Source organism: Silurus meridionalis, chromosome 5 (genome assembly GCF_014805685.1).
Source record: "Silurus meridionalis isolate SWU-2019-XX chromosome 5, ASM1480568v1, whole genome shotgun sequence".
NCBI classification, from domain to species: domain Eukaryota; kingdom Metazoa; phylum Chordata; class Actinopteri; order Siluriformes; family Siluridae; genus Silurus; species Silurus meridionalis.
The window spans coordinates 7,920,060-7,947,591 of NC_060888.1; the positions used below are offsets into that span (position 1 = coordinate 7,920,060).

Below are 27,532 nucleotides of genomic sequence, written 5' to 3' on the forward strand. Positions count from 1 at the left end.
TTGTTTTACAAAATTGTTTAACCAAGCACAGTGTAGTTATAATTTAAATCTCTTCTTTGAATTTAAAAAGACTAGTATGATGAGATGTGCAAAAAACTGCACAGTCACTCAAACATGACACAAATGACACTACTACAAATGACGCAACTAGAGACCTGCACGGGACAGATTTTTCAGTCCTGCTTCTGCAAAAAAATCTGTTCTTTTTTTAAAAGGCCTGCAGGTAAAATGTATAAGCTGTTTTATTTTGCAAGGCATTGACTGCTTCCTCCCGCTAATCTGCTGTTTTTCTGTTTCACTTGCTTCCCTTTTGAATATGATTAAAAAAGCAACAGAAAATAAACATTTGGTTTTATTTGAGGTTGACTTTTTGTGTAAATGATGAACATGGACATGAAAACTGAACCTTCAGAACATAAAATAATAATTTTTAAAAAGGGCCACGTTTTATTGTGCTGTATTGTTCCTTTCTTTAATAATGAAGTTATATTTGTAGCACTGTTATTCACCTCTGTGTCATGCTTCAGACATTGTGCCTCTGTGTGCACACACAAACCACGCGAGAGTTCGCTTCCGACCTTGTGCCCGTAAATCGTTTTATTTTATTTTAGCTGCCATTGTTGCTTTTATGCAGTAGATACACAACATTATTTGTTTTTAGTAATAAATGTATTTATTTTTTACAAATATTTTTAAGACCATTTTGCAGGAGTCGCGTGAATGATTTTATTCTCCTGCAAATTTTCCCACACGAGACTATTTTACCAACCGCACCGGCATTCAACCGTCAAATCTTGAGTGTGGTGCGGGACAAGGTCTCAACTTGCAACTATGCTTCCATACAGATCACCACAAGCTGCCAGTATCAGTGAACTCTTTTAGGTACTCGCACATTGAAGGTTGCTTTGCATAAAAAGTGCGCCAAATGTACCGTAATTTCCGAACTATTAAGCGCACCCATATAGAAGCTGCACCCACTGAATTTTTCAAAGATTTTTATTTTGAACATAAATAATCCTACATTTAAACTAATGAACTTTACACAGGCTTTAATGAAAGACGGTGCCTGTTACACGGCTTGTATCTTAACAGTAGCCTACCAAGAAAGTCATTGTTCACTGTCTTCCTCCTTCCTTTCACAACAATTTCTCTCGGGGGTTTTTCTTTTGGCATCGTCATGCGTTTAAAAATCACCATCAGTAAAGCTTTTCTCCCGATGCCGTGCAGCTCAGAACACAGGTGAAGTCCGTTTCATGCCCGGTTGTTTTCAGCATGAAAATGCTTCGCATATACTGTTGACAGTCCGACTGAGCGGCAGGTCAAACGTCAGAGGAACATCACCCATATTTAGGATTCACCTGAACCCGTTCGGCAATTTCATTGGTCTAATGTTATTTGGCTCAGTTAGTGAAACCGGGAAAAACCAAAAAAATCATATTAGCCGCTTCGCTGTTTAAGCGTTATTAAGGGTTAATAGCGTGGGGAAAAAAGTAGCGGCTTATAGTCCGGAAAATACGGTAATCTCAATTTACCTTCCTGGGATTAAACATTCAATATATTCACCGTTTCTGCAACTTTCCATTTCCAAGAAGTTTAAAAAGGTAACATCATCTCCAAAACCGCAAAACAGACACACATTGTGGCATTGCCAAGGGATGCGGTGTCATATGGCCCAGGCAGAAAGCAGCAGTAGCCGCTGCAGGTGGTGCCTGGCATCCCACGCAGCTCGGTTCCCCAGAGCCACCCTGCGCCTGCGCGTGCCAACCAACCTGTTTACGCCGTCAAACCCACCTGCTGCCATTACTGTTGCAAATAAAAAATAAAAAAGAGCTAACTCCCTCTAATCCTGTCAATATGGTAACAGAAAAAACGAGGCACTGGCAGAATGGCAAGGGGACAAAATAAATCAAATTAAAAATAGCCAACACCTGTGCTTGGTTGCATCCAATGAGGCAACATGATGAGAAAGGGGGGAAAAAAAATGGGATGTGAATAGCTTTAGTTCACTTCACTTCTCAGTTTGAACAATGAGAAGAAATCGGGTTTGACATCAGTGTGGTGTAAATCCTGAACTGAAGTCTTATTCTTTTATTAGGAAAAAATAGGCCACCACCCTTTGTTGTGCTGTACATTTTGGAGATGCTTTTAAGACCCTCATGGTTGTACAGAGTAGTGCCAAACAAAACGCTCACCACATTTTTGGGATCTGCGCTCAGACCTCCTCCTGCATTCCCGTGCCAGCATGTTCTCTCTGGCATCTTTATATGCTGCAAGACAATAATTATATAATACATAATAATAGTATATTAATAAAGGATATGTTTAAAGCATTTATACACTGTATTACAAATCCTTCGCTAGATAAAGAAAAAAAAAAGGGGGTTTGTAAAATGAATTACAAGGTTATATCAGAGCAGATCATATTATACAAGATAAAAAAAAGAAAACAATCCTGCTTGAATACACGTGAAAATGAAGTACAACCCCCCATTCCAAAACATTGACGGAGACCATTGCATTAATGAGAACACTTGAAACAAGGACAAGCATGAAACATACTTTCACAGCATCCAGTATTTGTCGACTGGCATCTCCACGATTGGATGTCCATGTTGAGGAGAGGTTGAGACCCTGGAAAGATTTAAGAACACAAAGGTTTTGACAATAAGAAAAAACATAAGAAAAGTATAGAAAGTAGGTTTGTTTTCTGAATAGGAATTTGACAAAAGCCACAACAGCAAATGTAAAGTCAGAAGTTTTGTGTATAAAAAGAGCTAAAAACAATCTTTATAAATGTCTACATTCAAAGTCAAAGGATCAATAAAGCATTAATAAAGAATTCATGCAAAAACAGATCGATGTTTTATAAACGCTAAAAATAAATATAGAAACCGACGTACATCATAAGGTAATTAATGTGTTGCAGTATTTATACGTATGTGTGGGGTGGCTTTTGATCATATGTAAGCAGCATTTTCTTTTTTCCCTTTGTATCCCACCATCATGGATTTGCAACGAAGCAATCAAAATGCATTTGAGGTGGCGTTCTACAGTCGGCCACTGGAGGAAAAAGCTTTACAAGAAATATTTGTAAAACTACCATTTTTTTTTTTTTTTTTACATAATCAATGCTCATCACATAGTCACACTTTCTATACTGCATTCATTCTTTGAGAAGGTTATTTCTTAATACCACATCACCACAACTCACGCATATGTCTACGCAGTAACTTTGCTTTCAATTCATAGCTTAAATCGAAACTCGGCACAGCTTATTAATACCACATTGGGACCTTTGTCGATGTGTGCACCTTCACCTACAGACCCTACACAAATGCAGAACCTATTCTAATGAATGGCTTTGTTCTGTAATGACACGCTGAAATAGCTGCAATAACCTACAAAAAATGAATCAATAAATCCTAAAAGAAAAACTAGGAACCTTTGATTCAACACGTCTGTCAGTATTCAAAGTTCTCGAAATTTGTTACCAAGCCATAATGTTGCTATAAGGTATAAACTCGTGTAAATTAAAAAATGCCAAAAATGAGCTTAATGGTGTGTGTGTGTGCGTGTGTGTGTGCATGCATGCTCACGTACATAAATGCCTCTGATCTCTTACTACTTAACATGAAGAGCCACCTGAGGCCTAATTAAAAAATACTGAGATAGAAAATTTGTAAAACAGTTTCCTCTAAAAGGAAAAGAAATAAATAAACAACCAAACTGTGTATATGTCTGTATAATAATGATATATTATACACACACAACCATAAGGTTCATTTATGCTTTTTGTATATCCTATTCCACATTTGGTCCCAGTTTGCTGTTATAACAACCTCTAGTCATCTGGGAAGATGTTCCACTAGATTTTGGAGTGTGGTTAAGGAGATTTGTGCTTCTTCAGCCACAAGGGTGTGAGTAAAGTCAGGTACTGATGTAGGGTGAGGTAGCCTGGGGTGTGGTCAGTGTTCCAGTTCATCCTAAAGGCGTTCAAAAGGGTTGAGGGCAGAGTTCTACATGAGACCATTTAAAATTGTATGTATACCAATATGGACTTCATGTATACATTATATATACAAATACATACACACTGTTTATAAGTAGAAACCATATGCTGATAAATACAGTAGACAAAAAGTCTCCACACAATTATTTTATGCAATACATCATATTATATAATTATAGTAAATTATTCCCTTTTTTTTTTTTAATGCATTTTGAAAAAAGATTTACGGATTGAAAAATTGTTGTAAAGTTTTGAAGGACTTCAACAGTAACCTAAGCAAACACATCATACAACACTAGTATCAAATTTCTTAACAAATTAGAGAAGACTGGTATTGCCGATGGAGAAGTGAACACCCACAGACACCCACTGATGAAGGCTGACTTGGTGGACTTTACAATACATGCTCTTTGCTGCTTTTCTTAGACTTTAGTAATAGATTGCTGACTATGCCAAACAAGTCAAGCCCATCCCCAAAAATAAATAAAAAAAATAATAAAAAAAGTTTGCAGTTTTAACAAGACACCACCTCACCCATGTTTATTCACTTGAATGACCCTAAAAGAAATGCATCTAATTTGCATGCCTTCATCTTTCTCTCGCCTTGTCTTTCATTTGTCTTCAGAGAATCATTTTCACAGGGATAAGAGGTTCAGGTCTACACCACTGACCCATAATGCACCAAGTCAAAAAAAACGATTGTCTCAGTGGCCTGTACATGTGTACTGCTACATTAACCAGCATATACACATACAGTATTTAAAACTTCACATTTTGGGTGGGTGGAAAAGATATTAGTTTTAGTTTAGAGATGTTTTATTCATGTACAAAGCCCACCAGTGGCCCAGAATGCACCCAGCCAGAGAAATACAATTGTTTCAGTGGACTGTACATGATGCCTCGTTTCTACCAACAGACCATTCATCATTAACTTGAGCAATGTGCTGTGTAAAAGGTCACACTTAAGCACACAAGTACCACACAAGTAAATGGCACCAACAGCCAAAAGACTTGTGTTATAACTTTACTGACTCACCGGCCACTTTAATAGGAACATCTAAAGGGATTCATTTAGTGCCCACATCAAACATCAGAAAGGTGAGGTTTTTTTTTATCCATCCTGTTTGCTCGCTGCATTTCTCCATGTCATTCTTTTTATAGCATTTATCTGCTACAACAGTTAACTTCTGTTTTCAAACTTTACTGATTTAAACTACGGCTTTACTACATTCAAATGCTTCTTTTCAAATGTTGTATATTTAACTTAGCACATATTTCATTATTATACAAAAAAAAATACTATATTCTCTAGTATGTAAAACCAAGTTGAATTATATTTTATATAGATTTTTTTGCCATGGTCGTCAACTTGCCATCTACAAAATACAATACACAAATTACTTCATCTTACATACTCAAATAAGTTTTTTTGTGTATTTGTTTTTTTTTACAGAAAGAAACAACCTAGCATGAGTGAATTCGAGAAGGAGAAATCCCCCATGCACCCCTTAACAAGCAGCTACTTTAATCTTTGAAATATCTAAATTAAAGATAGTTAAACTCACCATGTCATTTGCATTTTTTTTAAGTACACATTTATACATGAATACTCTGAATTTGGGTTTTATATAGTTAAAATGAGCCAAACATTGAATAAAAATTGTATCCGATTAATCGAAAAATTCATCGTCCGATTTATCGATTATCGAAATAATCGTTAGTTGCAGCCATAATGACAACCATTCTGTACCACCATGGTGAGTGAAAAATGCACCTCCTTTGGGATGTCTCCTAAGGTCCACGCCAACTTATACAGCTGCACTATTGAGAGCATCTTGACCAACTGCATCACCGTGTTGTACGGCAGCACTACTGTTAAGGACCACAAACGCCTGCAGAGCGTGGGGAAGACTGCTGAGAAGATCACAAGGGCTCCACTGCCGTCCCTGCAGAGCATTTACTATCACAAAGTCCCGCAGGAGAACTGCTTCCATCCTCCACAATTACCCCACCCACCCTGAGCACAGAATTTTCACACCTCTTCCCTCAGGCCAGAGGTACAGAAGTGTAAAAATGAAGGACTTCTAGACTAAAGAACTCTTTCTTTCCCACTGCCAGCAGACACATAAACAGCTTATAATCATGGTCTACTATGTGTACTTGATTAGTGACACTGATTTTGAACACTCATTGCGGAACTTGCACCATCATTGTGGACAGTGCACACCCACTGCAGCCTCGCATACTCATTGCGGACTTTTCACACACATTGCGAAATTTGCACATATCTATATATCCATCTATAGATCTATATACAGTGAGGAAAATAAGTATTTGAACACCCTGCTATTTTGCAAGTTCTCCCACTTAGAAATCATGGAGCGGTCCAGATAAAAAGTATTTGAACACCTGAGAAAGTCAATGTTAATATTTGGTACAGTAGCCTTTGTTTGCAATTACAGGTGTTCAAATACTTATTTGCAGCTGTATCATACAAATAAATAGTTTAAAAATCATATATTGTGATTTCTGGATTTTTTTTTTAAGATTATGTCTCTCACAGTGGACATGCACCTACGATGACAATTTCAGACCCCTCCATGATTTCTAAGTGGGAGAACTTGCAAAATAGCAGGGTGTTCAAATACTTTTTTTCCTCACTGTATGTCTATATAATTTTTGTGGCATTCACTGTGGACAGCAAAGGAAGAATCTAATTGTACAGGGGAAACATGTTTCTAGAAAACTAACTAAACTAAAGAGAGAAGAAAAGGTAGCAAATGTTGATAAGGAATTGACTGTCCAAAGTGCTTTATACTGAACTCTATTCATACTAAACTGATTAGAAAAAAAGGTTAAAGTTATAGTAAAACAGAATGCACAATTACAGGCAAATACAGTCTATGGTTTCCTTGGTTGTCTCAGCCAGCTCAATTATATCCAGTGCAACCCCAGATGTTTTCACTATTGGTGATAACTGTGATGATGTTGCAGGAGAAGACGACATATTAGACTATGTTTTTAAGAGCTTCCCCGGATTACCTTCAACGACGTTAACCTTATCATAAGGCAGTCACATACACATACATAATCATCATCTTTCGACTTCTCCCATTAGGGGTCACCACAGCGGATCATCCTATATACATTTTATATATACAGTAAATATATACATACACATACAAAGGTATTGGGATACCTGACTTTTCCAATCATATGTGGTTCCTCTCCCAAATTTTGAACACGTATTTGGAGGCACACGACTACAGGACTTATGAATGTAGTAGCATAACATTTTCTCTTCACCTGAACTAGAAAACCCAAACCTGTTCCAGCAAGACAATGTCCTTGTACACAATTGAGCTCCATGAAAATATGGTTTACACCAGTTGGAGTGGAGGCTATCAAAAGTTTTTGTCGCTAGCACACTGCGCTATAAGGCCTTATACAAAAGAAAGTTGCTGGCTGAGATTCTATCGATTACACATATGTACAGTATGTATGTCCACGCATAGAGTATATGACCATGAAATAAGTAGAATGTGTCAAGTTTACAAGTAAAAAAACATACGCTACAAAGTGAAAAAAGTCTGTGATTTATGTTTACTTTACTCCACATTAGATCTTTACAGGTCTTGTCTTTTTTGACAAATAGAATACGGTCTTGTGCCATTTGTCCACATTTTTGCACATTCTATGTACTACTTGGAGGTCTACGCACCCTTAGCTAGTGTCTTGGAGCTCTGTGCTGCTTTGTGTAGCACTATAATCCTGGAGGCATGTTGTTTCATGCCACTGTGCACTGTACCAGAGAGAGAGAGAGAGAGAGAGAGAGAGAGAGAGAGAGAGAGAGAGAGAGAGAGAGAGAGAGAGAGAGAGAGAGAGAGAGAGAGAGAGAGAGAGACAGCATGTATGCACAGTGCAATATATTATAGGTGTCATATATCTCCCACACGCATACATACACACAATTGTATAAAATTCCATTAAACTATGAAAACCTTTAAATCTTATCACAATTTTATCTTTATATTTACAAACATAAAAAAAACACATTAATCTAATCAGTTTTAAAGGATTACACTGCAAATACAGGCATCTCTATTCTCTACACCTGCACATTCTAAAAGCACAAACCTATATTTGTAGAATACTGACTCTCACCTAGTAGCAATAATCTCTCACAAAAGGTTAATTAGACACCACACTAGTTAAGAAACACTTTTACAAACATGCCAGAGCACAGAAACTATTGTCCATGCTTTAGACTCTGCAACCACCTTGCTTTGGGAAAATCATATCTCCTAAACACGAAAAAATTCTAAAGTCGCATTCGGCTGGTGAACACGTTTGTCCGTGACATAATTAATGTAATCTAATTCGAGCACAGCGTCGAGAAGACAGTCAACACTTACTTTTCTACTTGACATGAAATCTACCTCACTCACAGAACACTTTATAAAGCAATGGCAATAGATAAAGGGCTCATCCAAAGCTAGGAATGTTTGTGTTTTTGTGAGTGTTTAATTACACAGCTGATAAAACTATTAATTTAAATCATTGATGAGAAATCAAACAAACAAACAAAAAATAAAGTAGGTATATTTCAAATCCTCAGTTGTTTTCTAATTGTGTGTACAATGGAATTATCTAAAACACACACTCTTACACTTACTGTTAATGGACACTGCCACAAAGCAGCCAAATAATAAGAAATAGATAAAGAATACAATTTTAATTAATCTATGCCTTTAAGTGTATCAATAAAGAGTCAGCTGATTAAAGTCAGCCAAGGGAAAAACCCTCTGAAATGATAGGAAGAAACCTTGACGGGGAACCGGATTTAAAAGGGAATGGCGCATATTCTTTAAGTGTTTTTTTATATCATTGTATAAGTTATCAGCTCACTAATGGGAGAGTTGAATGTAAAACTGTTTGTGGTAACTGTAGTTCTACAATATTTGCAAATGAGATAAACATCCCAATCCCCATTGTCTACTATTGTCAATTGTATTTTTTTGTTAGTTTGTTTTTTTTTTTTTTTTTTTACATAAAAAGAAGGTGCTGATGCACACTACAAAACCAAATGTTTTTGGACACTCGGACACTACACGCATGTGTGTTTAAGCATTGCCCCCATATGTATGCCCCTTTTGCTGTTACAATAACCTCCACTCTTCAGGGATGGCTTTTCTCTAGATTATGGATCATGGCTATGAGAATTGTAACTATTCGCAGCACTTGTAGTTTTTTTGCATATCTGTTCTTTATTCAAGTATTTTCGTTTGGGAAGAATTTGACCGAGTTGAGTAAGGGGAATCTCCAGTGCGGTTTAAAAGGTTAATTTAAAAGACATAAGGATATAGATGTTGTATGTACCTTATGTATAATTAGTCAAGAAGTTGTATGGTTCTTGGTTCTAAGAGTTTGATAAAAAGTGCACAATGACGTGTATTTAATGCGCAATAAATGCATTTAGGGTGATCTTTATACATGAAATGGAGCTCTCAGAAATGTGTCCAAATTTGTGGACTGCTCTGAGAATATGTCTTACTCATCCAGTGGCCATAACTGAAGCAGAGAGGTGCTTTTTAAAGTTGAAACTAATTAATGGGGGAGATGTTGGGTCATGGCATGGTTCACCTGGGGAGTCATTCAAGCTAGAACCTACTTAGCACGAACATACAGTTCAGCATCGGTTCAACAGCAAGCAGGACATTTTGAGAGGAATAAATAAAGGAGAAACTCCTAAATCTAACTTGCTGATATTAATCTGTCTTTGACTCATCAATATCAATATATTTACCTACTGCATCTCATTTTACTCAAGTACTTGCTTTGTGTACTTTGTCCACCACTGAAAACTGGAATTGCATAGTGTAACACCATATTTAAATCCAGTGAAGGGAAACTGTAATGCTACAGCACAGACATTCTAAACAATTGTGCTTCCAGTATATGGGTGCGATGGTCAGATGTCCACACACGTTTGGCGATATGGTGTTTATTCATACATGTCACCTACAGTCTTTATGGTTTTAAAAAGTTTCACCTACTGAGCTAATAAAGCACTGAGAATGGCCCTGATTGGGAATCAATCAAGACGAAATGTCAAAGACCAATCAATGAGCATCTGTTCAAACAGTATAGGAAAGCCATTTGAGTTCCCTGAGTGCTGTAGAAGTGACAGTGTTAGGCATCTGCGCAAGCCTGAGTGCTGATAATCGACAGACACACAGCCAGTCATTACTCAGTAAGTGCTGGGCGAGTTTTGTGGCAACCTAATCTCATTCGTGGAGGGAGGGAATGCTTTTTGCAGCCTTATCTTAGCATGGCATAAGTCACAATATGTAACAAACATTTGCTTTGAATGCCAGCTGCCATCGTGCGACAATGCGACAAATCCTCTTTGTGAAGGCAAGTCATGCTAAAGAGCCACTTCAGTGTGGGTACTAGTGTAATACTGAGACACTTTCATTTTTGCTATAATCAAGAAGTCACTTCTCGGTTGATCCCTCTTTGCTGTTAACAGCTCTAGAATTGCCCAGATCTTCACCTGCTGTTCGCTCTTAAAAAAAAAATTAATAAATAAATAGGACCAGTTTTTTAGTTTTTCCAATCTGTAATTTTATGCAATATTCCAACTGAAGCACTTCACCAGAAAATATGCCATTATATGCATAATGTATTTAATCTATACTGCAATATCAAACCTTCACTGTCCACATGATTAGGAGCATCTGAACATCCCAATCAGCCAATCAGGTAGCAGCAGAAGCACAATTTGCACAAAAAAAGTGTTTTCATGGCATGGATGTTTACACCAGATGGGTTGGTTTTAGTATTTCAGAATCATCAGATCTTCTGGGGTTTTCACATAGCAATCTTTACTGGAATGCCGTGAAAAAAAAAAATAATACAGCACACCCTTGATTGGGTGACAGTTTTGATGCTTTGTTGTTGACAAGTATGACCTACCAGGCAGGATATAATAACTCATTTACTCCTTATAGCTGAGGTAAGCAGAAAAGCATCTCAGCATGCAAAAAAAACATTGAATCATGAGCTGCATAAATTACAACAGCAGAGGAGCATATTGAGTTCCTGAAGCTTGTGCTGGAAAGAGAGATACCTGACGTGATATTCTGCTGTTGGATTTCATCCACGTCAATGTCTGATGTGATGCTTTTGTGTTTGAGTTAATCTATACTTCCTATCAGTTTAAATCATTCTGGCCATTCTCCTATGATCTTTCTGATCATTAGTGTTTCAGCCTGCAAACTCTTCACTTAGAGGATGGTCTTATTGTTTTTTGGACCATTTTGTAAACCCTAGAGACTGTTCTGTGTGAAAATCCCAGGTGATCAGCAGTTTCTATAATACCCGACCCAACCCTTGTGAGTTTTATTCATGCTACAAATTCACAACGATCCCCCCTACAGCTACAAAGCATGCATACATTTTATAGTGACCAGTGATGAAGCATGCATCCCACTATATTTGATATAAATGTACAGTGAAATGTATTCACAGTGATTCACTTTTTCCACATTATTTTCCAAAATAGATTAAATTCACATGACATAATGACAATGTGAAAGAAATGTGTTTGAAATATTTACAAATGCAAAAAATAAATAAATAAATAAAAATCACATGTACATAAGTATTCAAAGCCGTTGTTCCATACTTTGTTGAAGCACCGTTGGCACCAATTACAGCCTCAAGTCTTTTTGAGTTTGATGCTACAAGCTTGACACCTATTTTTTAGCAGTTTCTCTCATTCTACTTTGCAGAGCCTCTCAAGCACCATCAGGTTGGATGGGGAGCATCGTTGCACAGCCATTTTCAGATCTCTCTAGAGATGTTCAAACATGTTCAAGTCGGGGCTCCAGCTGGGCCACTCAAAGACATTCATAGAGTTGCCCGTAGCCACTCCTTTGTTATCTTGGTTGTGTGCTTAAGGTTGTTGTCCTGTTGGAAGATGAACCCTCACCGCAGTCTGAGGTCCAGAGTGCTCCGGAGCAGGTTTTCATCAAGGATGTCTCTGCACATTGCTGCATTCTCTCAATCCTAACTAGTCTCCCAATTCCTGCTGCTGAAAAACATCCCCACAGCATGATGCTGCCACCACCATGCTTCACTGTATGGATGGTATTGGCCAGTTGATGAGCAGTGCCTAGTTTCCTCCAGGCAGTTTGACATTCAGGCCAAATAGTTCAATCTTTGTTTCTCATGGTCTGAGAGGCCTTCAAGTGCTTTTTGGCAAACACCAGGCAGAATGTCATGTGGCTTTTACTGAGGAGTGGCTGTGGTCTAGACAGTCTACCATAAAGGCCAGATTAGTAGAGTGCTGCAGAGATGGTTGTTGTACTGGAAGGTTCTCCACTCAGCAAAAAGAAACGCTGGAGCTCTTTCAGAGTGACCATCGAGTTCTTCTCGCTCAGTTTGGCCGGGCGACTCACTGTAGGAAGAGTCCTGGTGGTTCCAAACTTCTTAGATTTACGGACGGTGGAGGTCACTGTGCTCATTGGGACCTTCAACGCTGCAGAAATTTTTCTGTTCCATTCCCCAGATCTATGCCTCGATCCAATCCTGTTTTGGAGGTCTGCAAACAATTCCTTGAATTTCATGGCTTAGTTTGTGCTCTGACACCCACTGTTAACTGTGGGACCTCATATAGACAGGTGTGTGCCTTTCCAAATCATGTTCAAATCAACTGAATTTACCACAGGTGGACTACACCTTTTGTAGAAACATCTCAAGGATGATCATTGGTAACGGGATGCACCCAAGCTCAATTTTGAAGGCAAATCCTTTTGTATACTTATGTACATGTTATATTCTTTTTATTTTTTTATAAATTTGCAAAGCTTTTTGGAATACACCTGTAACATAGCAAAATGTGAAAAAAGTGAATCGCTGGGAATACTTTCCGGAAGCACTGTAACTGATGACCAGGATTTCTTTTAAACTAACTCATCCAGGTTCTACTGAACAGAAGTAGTCCTAATAAAAAACCATGATGGCAACAACAATTTATGCTTGAAGTGCTGATCTACATTTCGAATGCAGTTTGAATCCTGTAAACATTCTAGGGTCAAAGCGTCACTCTCTAAAAAACCTGAAACACATGAGCTGTGTCATTTTTGTTAAAGGTGATTAAAACATTTGAATCAAACTTGCACACTAGGAGGAATATAAACTGTTGGAAAAAGTTACTTTGCTTAGTTTTGGTTTGCATTGTGTGTTATTAGTCTGGAGCAACAGCAGGGCTGATTGATGGTGTACAAGTAGAACAAATCACAGTGTAGGTGTATCATTGGATCACAGCGTTGTGTCAGAAATTAGCAGCTTTGCGCTGTGGAACTTTAAAATACCCACATGTGAAAATTCTTTTGCTTTATTAGTTATTCTGAAATGATCACTAATCTGCAGTGGGTGGAATGATCAGACATTACTTTATACTACATGCCAAACCCACACAATCCATTAGCAAAATGGAATCAAAACTAATTTGATCTAGTTGATTAACTTTACTTAAATGATTACTGATTACTTCAAATTATCGTGGAACTCAACAAGGTTAAATTCGGTGACAGAGTTTTGAAGAAGCTACATATGTGAGGTGAACTCTGAAACCTGATTTCATGGTTGAATCCAGAATGACTTCCTATATAATATACAGCTCACTAAGTAGTAAGTTTAGCTGACAGGGTGATGACCAGCATGTGACCTGATGACAATGCTCAACATGAAATAATCACCTAAGCTGCATGAACAGAGCAGTGGGCAATGTGTGTGTATTCATATAGAAAAATAGCTCATACCACAGTGAGTCTGACATACTTTCTAGGGAAGAAATTAAGCGTTGTCTATACATCGTAGACCACCTGAAATTATCCACAAATTTTGGGGTTTAAACTTATTTTGTTGTGCCTAAAAAGTTGAGTTGGAATCTTTCAGTCCTTCTCTTATTATCAATAGTGTTTCAATGTGTTTATTTGTTTCATTACTGTAATTATTTCCTCACATTTAGTAAATACTGATATAACCCATATAATAATCCATCATGATATTTTAATAAGGAAATATTTGCCTTTTTAAACCCCTTTGACATTTACTTTACACAAAAAAAAAAAAGGGTTAAAAGAGCAGGTTTGGCCAATCAGTGTGTAAAGAGTGACAGAGCTGCTCTTGCACAAGACTTTGCTCCCAACAATCACTTGATGCTACAGTAAACCAAGAATCACTCATGGAGCACTACTCTGTCCCACCAACCCCCACTGACCAATCACCAGTCACCACAGTTTCCCAACAACCAATGATTCCTCACCCTATTTTCCATTGACTATTCACTGACCATCACTGTTTCCAATTGACTAATCATTGAGCACAACTGTTTCACATCAACTAATCATTGAAGACAACTGTTTCCTATTGACCAACCACTGATCACTATTTCCCATTGACCAACCCTGACCACCCCTTTTCCCAACAACCAATCACACGTCACCGATTTTCCCCACTTAACAATCACTCGCCACCACCGTGTTGTATTTTGTATGTGCTCTTGACAGAAATTACAGTATTGTATTAATTAAGAAATAGTTTTTGCTGCCATGACCAAAGAAGTCTTTCATTCTTAAAACTAAAAGAAAACTTTCTTTTGTGATAAACTACATTGTTTTGTACGGTCTTCGGGGCTTTTTTGTTTTTTATTTTTATATTGTATAGGGCTGAAACGATATAGTACGTATAGTCCATTTAACAACACATGGAGCCCTGTGTGCCCAGCGGACCGTTATTACTGACGCACCACCCTCTTAACTCTGGAGCTCTCTAAACAGGTAAACACTGAAGACGCTGCAGAATGAAAAAAATAGAGGAACAGGGAGAAAACAGCGAGGGCTGAGGAGAGGATTCATATCAAAGTCCGTCTCCACCACATTAAAAAAAAGTGTGCCTAATTCAGACTATTTCTTGCAATTCCGACTTTTTTTATCCAAACGGGCAACGTTACCCCCTCTGTAGTGCCAGAATGCTTTACACATTGAAAATTAAATGGGCTATAATCAATAGACTCGCATGGTATCAAACTACACCTCCGATCCCTGGAGAGAACTCTGTCTAACAATCAGCTCTGGAGGAGACGGAACAAGGCAGATGAAGTAGACATACACCAACAGCTTTAAACTTTAGGCTGACAACATGGTTACCAGTGGATGAACCACAGATGTTGGATGTTTACAAGAAATAAAGTCAGAATTTAGAAAAGAAAAAAGAGTCAGAATTGAGGAAAAAAAAAAAGTAAGTCAGAATTGAGAAAGAAAAGTCAGAATTAAGAGTGAGAAAAAGTCAGAATTGAGAAAAAAAAACATCAGAATTAAGAGAAAAAAGTCAGAATTGAAAGGGAAAAAAGTCCGAATTAAGAGAAGAAGAAAAGTCAGAATTGAGAAAAAAAATTCTAAATTAAGAGGAAAAAAGTCAGAATTAAGAGAAGAAAATATAAGGCAGAATTGAGAGAAAAAAAAAAACTCGAAATTGCGAGGAAAAAAAAGGTGTAATTGTGGTGGTGGTGAAAACGGGCTTCCATAGGCCAAAGAAAATTACAGTTTCCAAAGTTTGCGATCATTTAAAACTAAAACATAAAGAAAACTCTGTACAGCGTGTACCCTGAATGGGTTTAGTTTTCAGATATTTTTGTATAAAATTTCTGCAATTAAATGTTTATTTTATTTCAACGGAAACATGTAACATGTTCATTTTAAGAGACCCGTCTTATTTTCTATCGTATATTTAGCATCGCTCTTTAATAACAATAACAATCATTGGAATAATTGTTATAGTACTCCATTACTAAAATAATCGATAGCTACAGCCCTAACATGATACTAACAAAAAACCTGAAGCCTGAACGACTCCATATTAAGTATATAGTAGACTATGTGTCTGTATATTATTTTATATACAGAGAAATTACTCCACATTTGCATAAGGAGTGGGAAGATGTTTGGAGAAATGTCCCCAAGTAGACAATTTTTTTACATTGAAATCTTTAATTAAACTTTTTTCAGGAGGGGACGGAAATTATATACATGAGTATTTAATGTATTAATATGTACTCACATATATCGTGATTCTCAGTGTTATTTCTCACAATACAACATGGTCATAGGTAGTAAAGTCACTTTCAAGCGTAAGTGAAGTAGTTTTTATTTCCCTGTCTCACAAACAACAACTGAATGCTTATTGGGGAAAAAAAAAATATATATATATATATATATATATATATATATATATATATATATATATAAATAAATAAGTTTATGCAACCCATTAGAACTGTAGCTACAGATAAGAGGCGATGTTAGCCTAGTTAGCTCGTCCGTCCTTTTGTTACTTAGTTAGCCGCTAGCTCCATTAGGTTGACACACAAGTCTGACACTTCATTTTAAATGTACCTCATAAGCGCTTCTCGGTTTCTTTCGGAGTTCTCCAGCACCGTATTTGTTATTAGAGCTCCAAACGTGATAGGAGCTCGACCGCTGAAGCAGAAGAGCTAAGTTTCTTCTCTGCATGTGAAAGCCGCACCATACCGGGACCAAGAGCGGCGCCATGATGGTGACTGTGGTCACGTGATCGCGCGGAAGTCACCTCAAAGTTTGCGCACACCGGTTGCGCATGTCGGTGCGCTATTCCCAATTTGTATTATTATTTTTTTTTGAAAATTACACTAAAAGAACAGATATAACACACTCCTACTAGTTCATAGTGCCGTTTTCCACTGTTCTCATTTCAGGTTTCGGTTATAAGAAACATTTAAGCACGTATCACTGAATAGTGCAGCTCAAAAGTGATAAAACTATAATGAATGGACATTCGGTGCCACCCATATGTGGTTCCCTTTTGAGTCTGGTTCCTCTCAAGGTCTCCTCCAAAGTGTTCCTCACCAGTCACCACTGGCTCGTTAATTAGGAATAAACTCAAATTTATAAGGAACAAACTTACAGCCAGTAAACGTATCCATTCTTTTTACAACTTTATAACCTATTATCTCTGTAAAGCTGCTTTGAGACAATGTCCTTTGTTAAAAGTGCTATAAAAAATGAAATAAAACCATGCTTTAGACTTGAGCTGGTGTATATTACTGGGTTTAGGGGTTTAACAGGGAGGTGGTAGCTCAGCGACTGAGGTTCTGGGTTACTGATAGGAAGGTCAGGGCTTCAAGTCCCTATAAGCTGCCACTCTTGGGCCCTTAACTGGCTGTGCTCCAGAGGTGCTATATCATGGCTAACCCTAGGATCCAAGTTACTAACATTGCTGGGATATGCAAAGCAAGAATTTCACTGTGCCGTAATGTACATGTGACAAGTAAAAAGCACCTTTAACAGGACCTTGAGGGGAATGTTGTGGCCTAATCATATCAACAGTATCAAATCCAACAACAATGTTAAAATACCAAGTAAAGAATTAAACTAAGTTAATGATCCATGGTTGTGGTGTCTAAGAAGGCTTTTTTTTTTCAGCCGGGCAATTGAAAATGACTTTTCAAACATTTATTTATGCACCATAATTTTCCTGAAAGAGTCATGTACTTCTCATAATGATGGCAGAACCGATCCATTATTATTTTCTTTAAAAAAAAAGAATGTAATTTACTTATGGCTGCTTTATGACCCTCTTCAACTCTTGGCTATCTGTTGTTTTGGAACATTTATTATTATTGAACAATCAGCCCTCAAAAACAAGATATGTTGTGCTCATTGCTGCTCTGAGTGTGTGCTGATTCTAATCCCACATTAAGCACCACTTTGGATATAATGAATTTCCTGGGTACCAGAAATAACATTTCATGCATGACAGAAACACAGAAAAATGTAAAAGGTTAGAAGGTAAAAAGCACCATAGGAAAGCTTTAAATGCATATATTCTGACTATATCACCATGCGTTTGTTTGTTTGTTTGTTTGTTTGTTGTTTTACAATATGTTACAATCTTGTTTCATCGCTTTTAATGTTAAGTCACGAGAATAAACGGTGCGTTGAAGAAAGTCAACTATCGCACACGTCTGCGCATAACCCCGTGTCAAAAAACACGCTAAATGAATGTATGTCTTAACAGTAAAAAAAAAAAAAAAAGAGCATTCGGGCAGATTTTTAGACATATATAAATAACTATATCGCGAGGGGAAAATTGGTGTAACAAGACACTTCTTTTCAAACTATCTAATGCAAAAATACAACGCAACTTTAGCGCTCAACTGTTAAGGATGTGACGTCTCGGTTTGACCAAAACACATCGGGTAGGGCAGATCGCGCGGTCACGTGTTGCCGCTGTGTGAGAAGACACGTTATCTCTTCGTGCATTTTCTGTTTAGATTTCTTCTCTAATATGAGTCTCATATGATCCTATTAACTATTGCACGTTTCATAGGCAGCTTATTTTTAGACACTGCGTGACTCACCATGCCTTGCCATAATCAAGAAGGCGCACGTGGTAGTAACTGTGAACAGAACACAATGAAGCAGGTGCGTTTTGCCAACGGCGAGAGTTCTGACAGCGAGGCGTTGGAGAAAAATGGTGAAGCTGCAGTAAACAGCGACCCCCTGATCCAGCTGAAGCTTCTACCCCTCACTGACCAAATCCGTGAACTACAGACCATAATCAGGGACAAGTGAGCTTGAACCGTGTCCTGTATCATATATGACCTAAAACTAACACGTGTACAACTTTAACATTTCAATGTCTTTCCCATAGAACCACAAGCAGAGGAGACTTTGTGTTCTGTGCTGACAGACTGGTAAGGCTCAGAATCAAGCATGTACAAAATCTCACCCAATACCACAATAACTCATCCCCATGAAAGTTCCCATAAGTGCTGAAATAGTCATGTTTAAGCACAAGCAAAGCAGTAGCTCAGATTGTACATATACTGTGTCTATTTGCATGCAGTACAGTCCAAAGGGCAAGAGGTACATGTAAGGGAAAACAATAACACAAAGGTCTATAAACATTGATTTATTCCTTTTTTTAAAAAAGGAAATTGGTTTTTAAGGTTTACTGAGCATCTTGGAGAAGAATCTGCAACTCTCACAAGACTTTGACTTCACACTTGTGTCTTTTCTAATTTCCAAAAGAATTCATTGTGGATTTCTTTTTTCTAACAAGTTGTATTGGTTTGTTTCGTGTTTTTTTTACTGACTGATAATTCAGCAGTCATATCATTTAGTAAAAAATTGCAGGTGTGTATGTTATTCCCATCATTTTGATACATTTCAAGCAGATTTCATTGTGTTTCGCTTTAAAACTATTTATAATGAAAATGTAGGAATTTATTCACCAGTTACCGCATTCTATTCCAGTATTTATGTGAAAATGCTTAACATACTTGTCATTTTGGATAAATACATCATCTGTTAGTATGTTTACAGTTCACATGCAAAATCAGCATTAAAAAAAAAGGCTTTATATTTGTTACACAGAAATATTTTATTGCTGTTAAGGGAAAATGATCCACAACCAATTGGAATTTTGATTATTTTTACTTATGTGCTTTATTCCTTTTATATCACACCACTAGCCCAGTATACCACATTACACCCTGCTTCATTCATTTTATTTAAATAACAGTTTAGTGGTCTTTAATAACTTATAAGCAAAACGTATAAACTCACACAACATTTAAAAGCAAACAAGTAGTCATCTTTTTTATCCTAAAAAAGTCAACAACATTTAGACTTCGACGACTACTTCTTTCAGCTGCTCTCATTAGGGGTCGCCACAGGGGATTATTCGTCTCCTTACCACTCTGTCCTCTACATCTGCCTCTTTTAAACCAACTACCTGCATGTCTTCCCTCTCCACATCCATGAACCTCCTCTTTGGCCTTCCTCTTTCCCTCCTTCGTGGTGGCTCCATCCTCAGCATTCTTCTACTGATATACCCCATGTCCCTCCTCTGCACATGTCAAACCGTCTCAATCAGGCCTCTCTCACTTTGTCCCCAAAAACGTCCTACATGTGCAGTCTCTCTAATAAACTAATTACTAATCCTATCAATCCTCGTTACTCCCAATGAAAATCTCAACATCTTCAGCTCTGCTACCTCCAGCTCCGCCTCCTGTTTTTTACTCAATGCCACTGTCTCTGAACTATACAACATCGCAGGTCTCACCACAGTCCTGTAAACTTTTCCTTTCACTCTTGTAGATACCCTTCTATCACAAATCACTCCTGCCACTCTTCGACACCCACTCCACCCTGCCTGCACTCTTTTCTTCACTTCTCTAACCCCCTCTCCATTTCTTTCAACCTCTCCACCTCTTCTCCTTGCAACCATGCATACCTCCACCTCTCCAGGCTCTTCTCAACCTGCTCCCTACTCTCACCACAAATAAAAATATCATCCGCAAACATCATAGTCCACGGTGACTCCTGTCTGACCTCGTCCATCAACCCGTACCATCAAACCAGTAGAAAATGGGAGAAAAAAAACATATAATTTGGAACAATAATTTAGAATTTAAATGTAATTTATGTTAAATCACACTGATTTTCCTTTACATAAGAGTTTCCTCGACCTAAACCAGTGATTTAAATGAAGGGCTTAAAAGAGCTGGTGTTGTGATCTGACATACTTTTTTAATCTTGTTCTTAGATTAGGCTTGTAGTAGAAGAGGGACTAAATCAATTGCCTTATACTGAGTGCACAGTGACAACACCCACAGGTAAGTGCATTCATTTTCATTTCCTAATTAGACATCTTAAGTCTGGAATCCCTAATTCCAATAATAATATCCAATAATTCCAGCTTTTCTTTCCTGTGGTCATACTGGAATAGCCTTTTAGTGCCAAAGGAATTAACAATCGTAATAATAACTCATTCAGCTCGACTGTAGGAAGGGAGTTACAGAAGGTCAGTTGTACTAAAAGTTTCCCTGTCACTGTTCACTACACTGCTCTGAGTCTTATCAGCTCATTGAACCATATGTGAAATTAAATATCTACTATTCATAGCCATATGTGCTGCTGTTTCTTTTTTTTCACTTTACATGTTTCCACTTCACTGCCACTTTTCATTTTCTTTAAGTCTGCTCTTGGGTCAGGAAAGTCTACTGCACTCTTTCTTTCATTTATAATGTTAATTTATGTTTAGTATCTGTCTGTCTGTCTGTCTGTCTTTCTTTCTTTCTACAAATGCGCAACAACAAAATCATATCATCATGACCTCAAAAGAGAACTTGCATGTTGCTGATTCGGCACACCATATGACTATATGACACAAAGGAAGCTGAAGCACACTTTTCCATTCTGTTATTTATTCTACTCAGCAAAAACAATGTTATATTCCTTATATGAAAACTTCCTTATTGCCAGATTATATCAATGTCCTTGATATAAAATAAAAGCAGTGTATTCATTTAGTCTCCTGTTTCCTTTAACTGCAAATGTGCTCCAGCTCGACCTTGGGTTGCCAGTTACTCTGACACAAACTATACCCGGTCAGCAGCAGGGATTTGATTTGCTTGAGTTTATGTTGATGTTTCTGGTTATGTATTTTTACATTTGTCGTGTATTCTGGTATTGTATGAGAAAGTCAGGTGTGTCAGAGAAGTATGAGAGGGTGGTGCAGGACATGTATGAGGACAGTGTGACAGCAGTGAAGTGTGTAGTAGGAACGACAGACTGGTTCAGGGTGTGTTGAACTGCATCAAGGATCGGCCCTAAACCCCTTTCCTGTTTGCAGTGGTGATGGACAGGTTGACGGACGAGTTCAGACAGGAGTCTCCCTGGACTATAATGTTTGCAGTTGATATTGTGATTTGGGAGGGAGTAGTGAGCAGGTTGAGAAGAGCCTGGAGAGGTGGAGATATGCGCTGGAGAGACGGGGAATGAAAGTCGGTAGGAGTAAGACAGAGTACATGTGCGTAAATGAGAGGGAGGGCAATGGAGTGGTGCGGTTGCAGGGAGAGAAGGTGTCGGAGTTCAGGTACGTGGGGTCAACAGTGCAAAGTAATGGAGAGTGCAGGCAGGGTGGAGTGGGTGGAGAAGAGTGACAGGAGTGATTTGTGATAGTAGGGTATCTGCAAGAATGAAAGGAAAAGTTTATAGGACTGTGGTGAGACCTGCGATGTTGTATGGATTAGAGACAGTGGCATTGACTAAAAGGCAGGAGGTGGAGCTGGAGGTAGCAGAGCTGAAGATGTTAAGATTTTCTTTGGGAGTGACGAGGATGGACAAGATTAGAAATGAGTTTATTAGAGGAACAGCACATGTAGGACGTTTTGGTGACAAGGTGAGGGAAGCGAGATTGAGATGGTTTGGACATGTGCAGAGGAAGGACATAAGTTATATTAGTAGAAGAATGCTGAGGATGGAGCCACCAGTAAGGAGGAAAAGGAGGAGGTTTATGGATGTGGTGAGGAAAGACATGCAGGTAGTTGGTGTGAAAGAGGCAGATGTAGAGGACAGGGTGGTATGGAAACGGATGATCCCCTGTGGCGACCCCTAATCGGAGCAGCCGAAAAAAGAAGAAGAAGAAGACATTTGTCGTGTATTCAATTTGATCTTGTTTTTCATTTGCTGTTGTAGTTTTGATTTTGCTGTTGTGTTTATGATCTGTTCCTGTGTCTTTTCTCTTGTGTTTACAATCTTTTTTTTTTTTTTTTTTTTTTTTTTTTGCCAGAGAATTTTTTGTTGAATTTGTTGACTTTCAATTTTCTCTTTTATTGGTTTGTTATTTTGTGATTGTGGACTACTGTAAATATTCGTTTCTATATAAGTTTGTACAAGTAATTCATTTCTATACTCATTTCCAGGACAGAAGTATGAAGGTGTCAGATTTAAAAGAGGCAATTGTGGCGTCAGTATAATGAGAAGTGGTCTGTCTCATTTGACTTTTTTCATAATAGTATCTTTATATATAAAAGCAAAACTATATTGCAAATTTTGTTGTGAAAATGCATGCATTTGTTGACCCTGAACAGGTGAAGCAATGGAGCAAGGACTAAGAGACTGCTGCCGATCGATCCGCATCGGCAAGATTCTTATACAGAGTGATGAGGAGACGCTGAAGGCTAAAGTATACTATGCAAAATTCCCACCAGATATTTACAGACGCAGAATCCTGCTTATGTATCCTATCCTGAGTAAGTGCTAAAAGAATCCATATTGATTGTAGACAAAAAAAAGACCATTAAAGTATATTACTGGTGTGTTAAATAATTTGTGAGACAAAAGTTGGGACACCTGATTTCCAGCCATGTGTGGTTCTTCCCCAAAGTGTTACCACAAAGTTGGACACAATTGTATAGGGTGTCGTTGGATGCGGAATCATTGCTTTTTCTTCACTTGAACTAGGAGATCCTAACCTGTTCCAGCATGACAATGCACGTGTGCACAAAGTGATCTCCATGAGCATGTAGTTTATATGGGTTGGAGTGAAAGAACTTAAGTGGCCTGCTATAAAGCTCTGATTTCAACCATACTGAACATCTTTGGGATGTATTCGAAGGCAGACTGCACCCGAGGTCTACTAATCTACACCTACTACCTACAGCTTTACTAACGAACTTGTGGCTGAATGAGTACAAACCTCCACATTCCCATTCCAAAATCATTTTTTCCTGGGAACATCTTCCCAGAGGAGTAGAGGTTATTTTAACAGTAAATGGGGATTAAATGTGAAATTGGATGTACAGAATTTAATGGCCAAGTTTACATACTGTAATTTTGAACAAAAAAACTTTACAACGAATATATTATTGACCGTATACACTGCAGTTTTCCCTGATGTTCTAGCAATTTGTCCATGTTTCCAGAGTACAGCGACAGAGATATCCAGTAGGGTTTTCCCAGGTTTCCACAGATATTTTGTCCATCATGTGCATACAAACACCTGCATTTTCCACGACTATACAGTTAAAAATCCCAGAGCACTATCCACTTTGTTTGAGCTGACCTTTGCATCTTGTACCACGTTTCCAGCTTGTTCAGCCACCCAGGATAATTATGGGTCTCACAAGTAAATTATACAGGCACTGCCAATTAGGCGCAAAGTGCTGAATAGCACAAGGACGGGCCCTAGAAATAGCAGCGTAATGGGTGGTTTATGTCGGACGTTAATACACTTAACCATTGTGCGCTGCTCAAAGTCAAATGCCACAATGAATAATGTCTTCATCGGTGCTCGTCATTCATTTCCTGGGATGGTTGGAACATATATTTACCATGTACTCATTGTCCTGCTGTTGATGTCATCAGATTAATGTGGAGAGTTTTGGAGAGAGAAACACAAAATGTTTAGACACTACTGTGTTATTCAATTCACTTCGATTAACATTATACATTTAGCAGGTAATTTTTCAAAAGTCACTACAGAAGAAGATACAAAATCAAGAAGCTGTTAGACAAAGAGACAAACGTCATATTTAAAATTTTACTGAATATCTGGTGAAGCTTTGCATTCTTTGATTCTTCTCAACTTGCTTTATTAAGGAGCTTCGCACAAAGAAACGTTGGCTCAGTTGCCTGAAGCTTTTACCCAAAGTAATTTACAACCGAGACAGCATTCAACTGATGGAGGGTGAAGGGTTTTGCTGAAGGCCCTAACACCACTAAATTTTTAATACAGGACCTTCTGATTGTAACGCAAGACCTTAGTCAGTCAGGCACCACTTTTAAATACTGTATATCTCACTGAAAACAACGAAGAAATGTTTTTAGTTTCTATCTCAACTAGACTGAATTCTGCAGAGCTCACTTTAGTTCAAAATGGAGCTAGTACACATAGTCTGCTAAACGTGTGAAGTATAAGCCTGCTGGAAAAGTATGACTTTCCTCACCCCGTGAACATTACGCTTTAAACAAGTTGTTGATTTCATGCCACACAAACAACATAAATAGTTTCATTTTGCAAACTGTTGGAAGTTTTCCGAACTTCATATAGTGGAAAATGTCGACCTTTTCAATGTGAAGGATTTTCCCGAACAGTCACATGTACCGGACAGTCAAAGGGGAAGGAAAGTGCATGTTGCTTAAAACTTGTTTTCATTTGTCAGTAGCAATTTTGTGGTTTTCCCCAAATTCTGTAAACTAACAAATAACACAATTTATTTAGCATCAACTCAATTTGCAGTCATTTTCCTAAAAAAGTCCAAAAAAAAATCCATACACACTTCTTATTTGTGCAACCGTTAGGAAAGTAATTGGTTGCCAGGTGTTATTTATAAAATTGACAAGATTATTAATGAAATGCACAAGAACTGCATTAATCACTAAGAAGTGTAAATATCTCTATAAATAAACACATTCGGTGTTCCGGAGCACTCGGATATTTGTGTACATCATACCAAGAAGAAAGTACATCAGCCGTGACCTCAGAGAAGTAAATGTTGAGGTTATAAGGCCATTTCCAAACAACATGCAATTCATCATTGTATAATAAGAAGGATTATATATCAAAAACCAAAACCTTTTGGACTTATAGTCATAACACACAGCACCTACAGCATAGTTTATCACCACAAACACCTGTCAACTGCCAGGCATGGTGGTATGAGGATGATTTGGGCTTGTTTTCAGCAACAGGAAATGTTTAGTCATTGAGAAAATGATAAACTCTATTTTATACCAGAAAATCTTTCAGACAAATCAAATTTAGAATGGCTTAAGAAGAAACAAGGTGCTGGAAAGTCGGCCTGAACCCAGTGAGATGTTTTTTTTTTCTAAAAGAATGCTATCTAACATCAATACAAAGACAACGTTGTGAAGAAGATAGGACAGAAATGTATCCTGAATCACATGACTGACGGACTCTTATCATCTCAATTGTTATTTTACGTATAAAAACATTAAATTAAATGTGCAAATTATTAACAAACCAGTAATAATATACAATCTCAAATTCTTTTTCACATCTCTTTATTTCTGATTAAATGAGGTAACGGTGAAGAGATCTTTTTGGGGACAACATTTTTTTTATTGTAATCTTGAATTGGAGTTTTTAAATATTAGTGTATTTGATGTGAATGTGAAATATGACCAACAATTCTGCCCCGTAGGTAGTGGAAATGCTGTCATAGAAGCAGTCCGAGTGCTGATGGATCACGGTGTCCAGACTTCACATATCATTCTCCTGAGCCTTTTCTCCACCCCTCATGGTAAAATAGCATTTTTAAAAAAGCACAAAGCTTTTGAACAACAAGCAAATACTTATAAAGGATTTTGACTGTGTTTTATTTTTTTCTTTTAGGGGTTAAGTCCATAGTTCAAGAGTTTCCAGAAATTACCATCCTGACCACTGAGTTTCATACTGTAGCTCCAACTCACTTTGGACAGAAATACTTTGGGACCGATTGAATTATTATTATTTTTTTCCCCCCAAAACCTATAAATCGTTTTTTTCTGTTTAAAGATGGTTTGGGTTATAATTGTTTGAAGTGCCTTTGTATAGTATATTAGAAATGCAGTGCAGGATTAATGAATGCAGGGTTCCTCAAAGTGGGGTTTGTGAAGTGTGACAGGGGGCCTGTGATTTTTATTTATGTAGTTGAAGCAGTGGAAAGCACAGTCCACCAAAGCTATTAAAGTTTGACTGTTCACTTTTACTGAATGGGTTTGAGCTTTAATAGCTTTTATTCACTGTATTAAAAAACGTAATGAAGTGCCAGTGATTGCAAGCAAACCTTTAATTTTTTTAAATATTTTTCCCTTGTTTATACAGTAGGATACCTATAATTGTCACAAATATGTGAAAATACCTTTTTTGAATTTATTCTCTAGTAGCTAGCCTCTGGCCTAATGAACTGCTATTAAATAAATAATTTACATAAGTGCATGTGATTGAATACGTAGCAGAGGATCTGTAACAGAAGCTGAGCTGATTTACATTTAACTGTAGCCAGCTAATTGCACAACTCAGTACTGTATTATATACAGCATTTTATACAATATTACTAGGTATAGTCAGTTGACATACTTTACTGCTCTCAGGTATTTGGCGATTCCTGCCATTGCATTCAATTTAAATATTTTTGTTTTTGAATCAAACTGCAAGTTGTCAAAAGATCTCCTTACATAAGGAATTATGTATGCAATACCAAAAGGCGTGTCTTCATCAGTGGACGTTTATGGACGTCTACGTTTCAGTTGGTCTGCAACATTTTCCAGTCTTTTTAAATTTGTTAATAAATTTGGCAAGCATGATGTTCGCCGCGTTTTTTTTTTTTTTAAGTAATTCTTAAAGTCTGTCTGAAAATGTCTTTATATACACAGTGTATATATATATATATATATATATATATATATATATATATATATATATATATATATATATATATATATATACAGACCAAAAGTTTGGACACACCTTCTCATTCAAAGGGTTTTCTTTATTTTCATGACTATGAAAATTGTAGATTCACACTGAAGGCATCAAAACTATGAATTAACACGTGGAATTATATACATAAAAAAGTGTGAAACAACTGAAAAATGTCATATTCTAGGTTCTTCAAAGTAG

The 27,532-nt window shown here is 37.4% G+C and overlaps 2 protein-coding genes across 2 annotated transcripts in view; one reads left to right on the top strand and one right to left on the bottom strand.

The window, feature by feature from the left end:
* abcb7 (ATP-binding cassette, sub-family B (MDR/TAP), member 7) overlaps positions 1-16,682 on the bottom strand; it is a 36,989-nt gene extending 20,307 nt beyond the window's left edge. Inside the window, exons 1-3 of the mRNA XM_046849438.1 lie at positions 16,474-16,682; positions 2,560-2,631; positions 2,193-2,267 (exon numbers count right to left, since the gene is read on the bottom strand). Coding sequence (XP_046705394.1) covers positions 2,193-2,267; positions 2,560-2,631; positions 16,474-16,629 — 303 coding nt within the window. The 5' untranslated portion in view covers positions 16,630-16,682. The remainder of the gene's footprint in view (positions 1-2,192; positions 2,268-2,559; positions 2,632-16,473) is intronic.
* A 1,620-nt stretch (positions 16,683-18,302) lies between these two features.
* LOC124386602 (uracil phosphoribosyltransferase homolog) lies at positions 18,303-27,216 on the top strand. Its single transcript, XM_046850542.1, has 7 exons — positions 18,303-18,686; positions 18,770-18,812; positions 20,669-20,738; positions 22,830-22,892; positions 22,998-23,159; positions 26,073-26,171; positions 26,264-27,216. Exons 1-7 carry the CDS (start codon positions 18,478-18,480, stop codon positions 26,368-26,370), a joined length of 753 nt encoding a protein of 250 aa, XP_046706498.1. The 5' UTR covers positions 18,303-18,477; the 3' UTR covers positions 26,371-27,216.
* Positions 27,217-27,532: the final 316 nt, after the last annotated feature.

Bases quoted from the DNA above. Each gene is read 5' to 3' on its own strand.
- LOC124386602 (XM_046850542.1), top strand. From the start codon at position 18,478: ATGCCTTGCCATAATCAAGAAGGCGCACGTGGTAGTAACTGTGAACAG. The intron at 18,813-20,668 runs GTAAGGCTCAGA...TCTTGTTCTTAG, and splicing joins TGTTCTGTGCTGACAGACTG to ATTAGGCTTGTAGTAGAAGA. The intron at 22,893-22,997 runs GTCTGTCTCATT...GACCCTGAACAG, and splicing joins CGTCAGTATAATGAGAAGTG to GTGAAGCAATGGAGCAAGGA.